This window comes from Nansenia antarctica (assembly GCF_963989245.1).
Source record: "Nansenia antarctica genome assembly, chromosome: 3".
Classification (NCBI taxonomy): domain Eukaryota; kingdom Metazoa; phylum Chordata; class Actinopteri; order Argentiniformes; family Microstomatidae; genus Nansenia; species Nansenia antarctica.
In genome coordinates this window covers 41,569,538-41,579,459 of record NC_137688.1, presented here as the reverse complement: position 1 = coordinate 41,579,459, position 9,922 = coordinate 41,569,538, and the positions used below count along the sequence as shown (strand labels likewise).

Genomic DNA, 9,922 nt, shown 5'->3' with positions numbered 1-9,922 from the left:
CGTTTGAGGTTTCTCTGCTGAGACTTTTAAGTAATATTAATTTAGAGACTTTGGAATCCTGTCTATTGGAGAACTGTTAGCCTGTGCTGCGGTAGCAAAGTAGATAATGGAGAACTAAAAATATTTTATGACTGGCCTATTAGGACAACTCAGGGAAAGATGATATTTCACCTAAACATGAAATTAAACTGAACCACCCCAAAGTTATCTTGTCTATGGTTCCAGTGACATAATTGGAGTTAGTAGGGGAAGTACATTTTTATTAAATCCAAAATGTACCTTACGCTAGAGGTCACATATGAAAGTGAAAATTGCTAACTTATTGTCGTGTTTGACATTGAATAGAAATAGATTTTGGGAAAATATATCTGCACTATACTTATTTCCCAGTTAGAATGTTTTGATATAGCTTCAGCTAGTAGTACTGGAACCAATGCAAACTATTTTTGTGAGGCATTCCCATTCAAGTGTCTCAAATGCATCTCTATCACGCAAAACACCCGAACATAAGCAGCTTCCCTTGGTACAACGAGATCAGTCCCTATGCCAGTGTGAGGCTGCCATTCCAATCCAACAACGACCACTTCAGGCTGATTGACTGACATATCAGTGGTTTTGGCAAATGTCAAGAGAAAATCAAGAAGACGGAGGCCCCTTTCTATTGTAATATATATTTGTATATATATTGAAACTAAGATTTAACCTCCCCTCTCATCACTCTTTTGATTCTTTTCTTTTAACACATGGAAAAATAAAGAACTGCTGCTGTGGTAGTATCTTCGGCAAAAGCGGCTGCCAAAGTCCACCGGGGCCTTCATGTTTTTTTTTCTAAGTGTAGGTTTTATCTTTAATTGTTGCCCTCCCCCCCTTCATCATCCTGCTGGTCACTTGTCCACAGTGTCAAGTTGTCTCGGAGCAGCTGCATGATCAGAGTGGAGTCTTTGTAGGAGTCTTCGTTGAGGGTGTCCAGCTCGGCGATGGCGTCATCGAAGGCGGTCTTAGCCAGGTGGCAGGCCTGCTCAGGGGCATTCTGAATCTCATAGTAAAAGACAGAGTAGTTGAGGGCCAGGCCAAGGCGGATGGGGTGGGTGGGTTGCATGTGCTCTTTGCTGATCTCGTGAGCCTCATTGTAGGCCTTCTCTGATGATTCCACCACGGTGGACTTCTTCTCGCCAGTGGCTACCTCGGCCAGGTAGCGGTAGTAGTCGCCCTTCATCTTCAGGTAGAAGACTTTGCTCTCGTGCTGCGTCTCGTTGCAGTTCTTGACCAAGAAGCTATCCAGGAGGTTGAGCACATCCTGGCAAACAGCCTCCAGCTCCTTCTCGATCTTCTCCCGGTAGGCCCTCACCATCTCAATCTTCTTCTCGTTGCCATCGGCAGAGGTCTTCTGCTCAATGCTAGAGATCACTCTCCAGGAGGAGCGGCGAGCCCCCACCACATTCTTATAGGCCACAGACAAGAGGTTTCTCTCCTCATTGGACAGGGCCTCATTCAGCTCTGTTACCTAGGGGGAAGGGTACAGAGAGGTCAGTTATCATAGTGCAAAATAATTGGTACATACAACAACCAACCACAGCCATGAAACTACAAAACAAGCGTCTGACTGTGTTTAGCCTCAGGGCACTCTGAAGACACTCCACCCCAGTGTCTGTAAAACATAGCATGTTCAATGACCATTGAACACTTCCATGGAGTAGGAGGAGGGGCTGAATCACCAAATTTCAGTATAAGTGTAACAGCTGTGGGAAGAGGCTTGACTGTGTTGTACAATTCAAGGTGGTAGGATGATGAACATCAATGGCTGAATTATTTCTGCCATTAAACCAATTTGTTCAGCATTTACAAAATATTACATTTTTGTCAACAATGCTTTGTATTTAAGACATATACATTGAATATAAGATCATGAATATTAGCTCATCTAGGCCTAGTGTACTGTATATCACAACCATGTACATATACATACAAGCTAGGATATGTATGAGTTATATGACACTACCTAGATTCAAACTGGATGCACAGCAAAGCATTAGGAATGGGCAAGATTCAATTCATCATACGCTATTCCCAGTTTCCATGGTAATCAGATCATTAAGTGCACCAGTAGCTCCAGCTGCCATGTGGATAGCTAATGCTAGCAAATGACGAGCCATATTCAAGATACTGAGAATGGGGGTTGGGAAAGGGGGGTTAGAGATGGCTAAAATGTTCCCAGGAACACTCCAAGGGCAGCTGCACTGTAAGTGAAGACGATCACAGCACAGGCAGTTCACGTGTCACTGTGACCTTCTATCTGGATCAAACTGACCTTTTCACTTGTCTGAAACACCATGTTATGATGTCATTCTGACCATGGTTTTCACTAAATAGTTTACTCAATACAAGGTAGGATGCAACATGTAAACCTCAACAAAGTAAAGTTACACATCTACTGTAGTTATGGTAATTATACGATCTATCAAAAACCATTGAACCTATAATATCATCAATTATGGCTTGGTCTATACCAAGTTCCTGAAAGGCAGTAACTGGAGTCTAATCGGAAAACATTGGGTAGCAAATTAAAAAACGAAATTCTCACTCCTAATACAACATTGAATAGCTCAACATAAAATATTAGACAATAAATATCTTCCAGGTTATGTTATAGATTACTTTGCTCATAACATCTGGTAAAGCGTAGTATTAGCAGCCTACACTTTTATGTGAAATCAATGGACAAATGAGAATTTCAACACCATCCATCTTATTTGTCCTGAAATGGTTTGAAGAGTGACATAACTAATCTGTTGTAACTGAGCTAAACTGTGGTAACTTAACACTGAGAACAATATAACAATTTCAGACTTTATTCACTGAATAGCATCTAGTGGACATACTCTGGTACTATTGCACCGTATAATGGGACATTATACACACAACTTCAATGACTGAAGATCCAAATTACCAGATTAATCTGAAATACATTACATAGTATGGAGAAATGCAACTCCAAGCTGCAGCTTCATATTACTTCCCAGCCATAGAGAACTGATATTCCATACTGGCCAGGTAAAATCAAAATAAATGAGGAGTTTGGAGGGTTCATGGGTGACGTGACGTCTGACCATTGTTAAGGATTCCTCATGTATTAATCATGATCAAGTACGCTACAACTTTGGTTCAAATCGGATGTGTTTTTAATATATGAATCCCACAAAATGAAAATGGTCAATTTGGGGACAATCAATAAGCTTATTCCTCAGGGATGAAACTATATTTATACAAAATATTGATGCAGGAATACTCATTATATCTGTTTCTAACTACGGAAACTATCTGATTTGACATGGAATGACCCTGTCTATTATGAGACACACAGATTCAACTACATGAAATCATATCTTTATCAAAATGATTTACCAAATTACCAGTGTTTTAATGAACAATAATTACATGTAGATGTGCTCTTATGTAACACATCTTCCCGTATCAAGACCTAAACTCTAGGAGACAAGATAACGATTTTAACTGAAAGGTCGTTGGTAAGTATAACATCAAGACTCATTGAAAAGACCAAATCTCAAAATCACTTCCAGTCCCATCAGATAACCCATGCATAGATAAGTGAAGATTTGTATTTGGATTATTTCCTCTTAAATCAATAACTTTAAAAGCATGAGATGATCAAGGAGTAGAGGAATAGGCCTTCATATGATCCATGAGTATAGGAGCATCTATGTTAGGCCTATATACAGTACATAAAGATGACATATGTGAGTTATATCATTGTATACAAGGATTAAAATCATGAGGAAATACAAGAAAATATAGCCTAGAATATGCGTAAAACTTTCAATCAAACCACTTCCATTGTAAAGCTAATGTTGCTCTTTTCTCATGGACTGGTGTGACATCCCTCCCAACTTCAAAGCAAGTGTCATTGCTTTTTTGGGCTGTCACCAAGTGAACCCAGGCTGCAGTAGCCGAGCAAGGGATTTCCCATTGATGAAGGGTACACACCCCTACACTGCGAAAAGCCGCAGTTTGGACTGACTGCACTGACAAGGCAAATTGTTTAAAGGGAAATCAATCCCATATGCACACACCACTAAAAAGTCATTATTTGCATCCGAGGTATACAATCAAATAGAAACAAAGTAATCTACCAGAGGGTAGCTTATCTTAGTTACAGTAAGAAAATAAATGGTGACTTGAGTTTTAATTATATCTAGGCTACCTAAAGCTTGAGGAGGACTGTGTGACAAAGCATTTTTTGCCCCCCCCCATCAATAAGCCTGATCAGCTCTTGTGACCAAAAGCTGTGATTTATTTCATAACATTAATGTATTTTCAGACTCTAATGACTGGAGAACCTGTTCTAACAGTGATGAGACAGGCCATGGGCCTCGGCTGTATCAAACTACCAATAGCGGCCTTTAGCCTAGATTTTTCAATCCCATTTCTGTTACAATTGCATTCAAGTGATGTGGAAACTGGAGGGGATTCGCCCCCTTTTCTTAGAACAGTCATAATTTCCCTGGAACAACAGATGTCGATGGGCTCATTGGCACACAATGCGACACTATACAGAAGGATTATTTGTTGAACAAAATAGCTGAAAACATAATAGCCAATCTGATTACATTGACTCACTGCAATACGACAAATACATTACAGAACATTCTAGAGAGAATTCTGCTGCCTCCTACGTTAGTCTTGTGTATAGACCTTGAAACGGAAGAACCAGTCATGTAAAGGCATATCCTCTGAAGATAATTCGGAGAACATCTGTTTACTTCATTTTTAATCGGCATATCATTATAAATACACATGTAAGAACAAATCTATCTCACAGCTCGACAGGAATGATTGTTATTTTTTATCATTTAATTCAATTATTTATTGCACTATTCGAGGAAGGGTTTTGAGCAACCTCACATGGCACAGCTCTCAGTGTAGATTACATTCTAAATGTCCTGATTAAGTTGTATATATGATGTAAAATGAATTGAATTATGAAGTGTACATTTATGTAGTACTGTATGCATGCTATGTATGTACACTGTGTGCATTTGACCTAGAAATCAATGTTTTCTAGTGCCTGCTACGTATCATTGTATCACTCTACTGCATGTTTTAAACGCACGAGAAAGGCACCGCCCATGGAGCAGACGATCTCCATGCAATACATTATCTCCATAAATGTTTAAACTCTCTGATATGCAATAGCCTAATTCGTTTCATAAAGGAGCAGTGACCAAGCCCTATGTGTCAGATTTTATATTTTCGGGTGGTGTTATATTGCAATGCAGTGATGTCGTTACATGTAACCCCAGAATTGTTGGCAACAGACCATCTCTACTATATCGAATATCAAATGGTCTCACTGCTGTACTTTATTAATGACCGAAATAGAGATACATCGCTCTATCAATTAGAATTTAACATGACAGATAATTCAAGGCGTAGCCTACTTTATACACCTTATTCATATTTAATTGGAGATGGTTTGAAAGAGAGACTCACCGATTTCATGGCAGCTGCCATATCATCATATCTTTCAGCTTGTTCAGCCAGCCTTGCTTTCTGGACCAGCTGCTCGCGATCAACCATTTTAATATGTGTTGTTGGTTCAAGTTTAATTCAAGGTGTTGGGATAAAACGCTGATATGTTACTTGCAGTGCAGTGAAATTCTACGTGGACCTGAGGCTGCAGCTGTTCCTTGCTGTCTGTGCTCGTGCCGACGGGACACCCTCTCCCCTCCCTCCTCACACTCTCCCTCGACTGCGTCATCGCTCAGAAAGGTGGGTGCCTTGCTCATGATGTAACAGTCCTTACATGGAATCCACATGTCCTGCATGTCAGGGATTATAGCGAATCAAATTCCCAGTTTCATTCCAGGCAGTGATATGAGTAGTAGCTATGAGGGAAATTAAATGGCATGATTCAGCCTATTGTCGCTGTTCAGGTGAAATATCATTTTTGAGTTGTCCCAAAGAGGATGAAACTAAAGAGGTGGGGCTTTTAGCATTTTGGGGTAACACTGCTAACGGCTAATATCGGAGTGCATTGTGGTATATGAGGAGACTTGATTCAGAGGCCAAGGAGTGGATGGGAAATACACAGCAAAAATACACACCAAGGGACCTTTGTAAAGAAACAGCTCGACAACGACAACATTTTCTTAATGATATATCATTAACAATAAATCGAGGACGGCGATGGCTATGGGTAGGGTGCGTCTTGCCCTTCCAATCACAAGTTACGCCCCCCCCCCCCCCCCCCCTCGATATTCCGGGGGGAATGTTTGAATGTTTAATCTCATATTTGTATTTACTGAGTATTTAGCATTTAAGCAACATAAAAACACCCCCCACACACGTGTACGTTGCTTAAGTGCTAAATATTCGTAATTATGTTACGTTTGTATGTATACAAATGTGTGGGCTGCGTATTTCCGAAAACATGCGATTCAACAAGCCATTCAGATTGGCTGCTCCCTCCCACGCAAGATGGGGTCTCATTACAATTATACCGCCCCCCATTTTAGCGCTTCGTATCTCCGCTCACGGCAGTCCTATCTGGACCAGCTTTAGGACTTTTGTGGCCCTAAAGCCCAATGTATACTTCTGCGTCGAATTTACGCGCGGCTACGCTTGAAAAGCCCCAATCCCACACGCACACATGTTTTGTCTGGGGACTGGAGTTTTCGATTGATTTCGAATGATCCAAGCTGAACCTCAAGCAACTGTTAGGGATTTGTATTAAATACTGTGTGTTCATTTAAATAATATGTGACTGAGATCAGTTGAAGGCTCACAGAACCATAAAAGAGAGGTTCTGCTTTTGAGCGACGTGGGGGGAAGGGGCTCCTGACTGGGAGAAAGTGTTGTGGTTCAAACCGCCTGTAGATTGCTTATTTTTACCTATGTACTAACAACCATTTTGTACCTGCTGTTATGATATTCTATTTTCCTATACTCATTTTATACTATCATAACTAATGATTAATGATAAGTCTATTCTTCAATATTGTATTCTAACTTGTTAATCGAATCCCAAGTCATGGGAGTCTGTGGGCCTGGCAACAGTGATGTTTACACAAGCGATCCTGATAAGGACATAGAACTTACAGACCTGGTCATGGAAGGAATGTGTTTGAAGATTAAATAACTGGCCAATTAGTGCTTTAGAACGTATGTAGAATACACCCAAAATAACTATCAAAATATCTGTGCATTCTAAAAACATAACTGTGTGCATATGCTTACTGGTTCCTTAAAAAACATTAGAATGTGTGTGTGTGTCTAACGTCGTGCTAGGCTGTTCAGGATACCGTTGCAGACAGAGTGTCCAAACACTCCCACCATGACAAACGACCGGGGGGTCAGAAGAAGAGGATAACACACTCGCACTGACACCGAAAGGAGTCGAAAGCCACATTCCGATATAAAACAGACGTTTACCATAAAACCTACCAGAGAAGGACAGCCCATCCCAAAATGTTAAGAAAAAGATATAAAGACTGTGGTCTCAGGCGAAGGGGGGCGCTTGTCCGGTGAAACTTCTGCAGTTAACCAGCTGATCCTGGTCTGCGGAGGTGAAGCTAGATAAGACCCCTTTCCATGGAATGAATTGCTATTGTATGCTGATGTTATTGTTTGCCGATGTGCTCGAATAAATATTCTCTTAAAGAACAGTTCAGTAGTGGTGCCGAATATTTGATTGGATCATTTTATCTTAGAAGTTATATCAAGGACGTCTCGTTGAGATTAAACGGACTCGCTTGTAAGTGACGACTCAATTAAATCAATTCTGGAGAAGTTGATCACCTTACACAACCCAGTCAGGCCTCAACCAACCCAGTCAGAGAATGTGTCCTGATAGGCCTGCCTATGACAAGGAGCTATACCCAGGAATCATCGTGGCAGATGAATGATATGCCCAAGTGAAGTGCATGCACCTTGTTGGCCAGAATATTTCTGGCCAGCTCGTGAGGACAGTATCTGGTACATGTTCGATGACATTTTAAGACTGATTCCTGCTTATGTTAGATTTACAAAACCTAAATCTGTCTCGAAAATATTCTGATTAGTCATGTTGAATTAACGGTTTATGAATTACCCATTATAACTCCATTTGATAGGTTTGAATGATGTTTTCATAATGTTTTAATGTTGTTGTGAATGTGGATGTTTTGAAGAGTACATTAGTACATGTACTCTATACATTTCTGTTCTATTCTGAGAATTCCCCAGCCCCGAACAAGCTCACCCCATGTCCACTCCTTATCTTCTATCCCAGCCTGGGTAGTTTAACTTCCTGACATTGTGTTGAGAGGGGCCCAGCTTTTGTTTATGTTGGGCTGTACATTTCCATGAAACTGCTTACATTCCCAGGTTAGTGTTTATATTAAAAACACTGTTTTGTTCATCAAACTGCCTCCCACTTTTCCATGTGTGTTCTCAGCAATGTGGGCTTGCTCACGAAGCTGGCCCCCCTGTATGTGTGTCTTCCTGTATATGTGTGTCTTTCTGTTGGGAATAAAAGACTGGCCCGGAGGAGGAGAGATCAGTGTGAATCTAGGGTCTCTCGCAGGAGAGGCCTTATATTCATCCTCCTTGCAAGTAAATAATAATCATGATTGAATCCGTGTCTCTTTGTTGTTTAAAGTCTACTACGGTCTGTTTGAACTAGCGATGGGTTAGCATGGCCTGCTTTACAACCAGGCTGATCAGAATATAGCATTTAACCCTATTAGAACCGAACACGTGGTCCTTCGTAAGCCGGATCTCAATGTCGTCTTTGGAGGAGTCAGAAGATTCGACACACCGAAGTCTGTCGCGACAGCCCGGATCGAGCGACCCGGAGAAAGTCCTGTGACGTGAATTCGTTTCAGGCCGGTGTTAGATGTCGAACCTTTGAATCCTCCAGGGACGCTGACGAGATCCAGATCAGACACAAGCGGCAAAGACACCGGTAAATATAAGAGAAAAAGAAAGATTGCAATCGAAATGAATAGTCTATCTATCCTAAATTGTACAAAATAGGAATTGTTTGACATACAAAAAGAATCCATTTTGAAAAATAGATGTATATCTCTTGTGTTATGTAAACAGTAGACTAATGGAAATTAGACTGTGAGTTTGACATACAGAAAGAATCCATTTTGAAAAATAGATGTATATCTCTCGTGTTATGTAAACAGCAGACTAAGAATGGAACTGAAACTATGACTGAAAGTGAATACTTGTGAGAATTAGAAAAGTGTAGAATTAGGAAGGTTATGTGTTAGAATTAAGTGCAAGATTAGGGATACTGTATGTTCAGTGACGGAGAGAGTAGCAGAGGAGAAACCCACGGGGTGGGGGCTGTGCGATATGTGCGTTTGAGCAGAGGAGAAACCCACTGTGCGGTGTGTGCGTTTGAGACAGAGTGAGAAGCACACGGGTGGGGGCTATGTGAGAGAGTGTGACACAGAACAGAGAGAGAGAGAGAGGGAGACAGAGACAGAGCGAGAGGGGCAGAGAGAGAGAGAAAGGGAGACAGAGACAGAGCGAGAGGGGCAGAGAGAGAGAGAGAGGGAGACAGAGACAGAGCGAGAGGGGCAGAGAGAGAGAGAGGGAGACAGAGACAGAGCGAGAGGGGCAGAGAGAGAAAGAGAGGGAGACAGAGACAGGAGAGGGAGACAGAGCGAGAGGAGACAGAGATAGAGAGAAATATTTGAAGTGGAGTTATGACACAGAGAGGAGGCATGCGGAGAGAAAAAAGAAAAAGAAAAAAAATAACTGCCTAGAGAGAGGCAGACAGAGTGAAGTGAAGAGAATATAGTAGAGTAAATTAACTTGTAATGGGATTATAGAAGAGCCAAAGACAAGACAAGACAGACAGACAGACGGACAGGAGACGGACGGACAGACAGAGAGACAGAGAGAGAGA

General features: G+C 41.3%; 1 protein-coding gene across 1 annotated transcript; it reads right to left on the bottom strand.

Moving 5' to 3' along the window:
* Nucleotides 1–847: 847 nt before the first annotated feature.
* ywhag2 (3-monooxygenase/tryptophan 5-monooxygenase activation protein, gamma polypeptide 2) lies at nt 848–5,595 on the bottom strand (the record flags this gene model as incomplete). Its single annotated transcript, XM_080526465.1, has 2 exons — nt 848–1,504; nt 5,509–5,595. 2 exons carry the CDS (start codon nt 5,593–5,595, stop codon nt 848–850), a joined length of 744 nt encoding a protein of 247 aa, XP_080382591.1.
* Nucleotides 5,596–9,922: the final 4,327 nt, after the last annotated feature.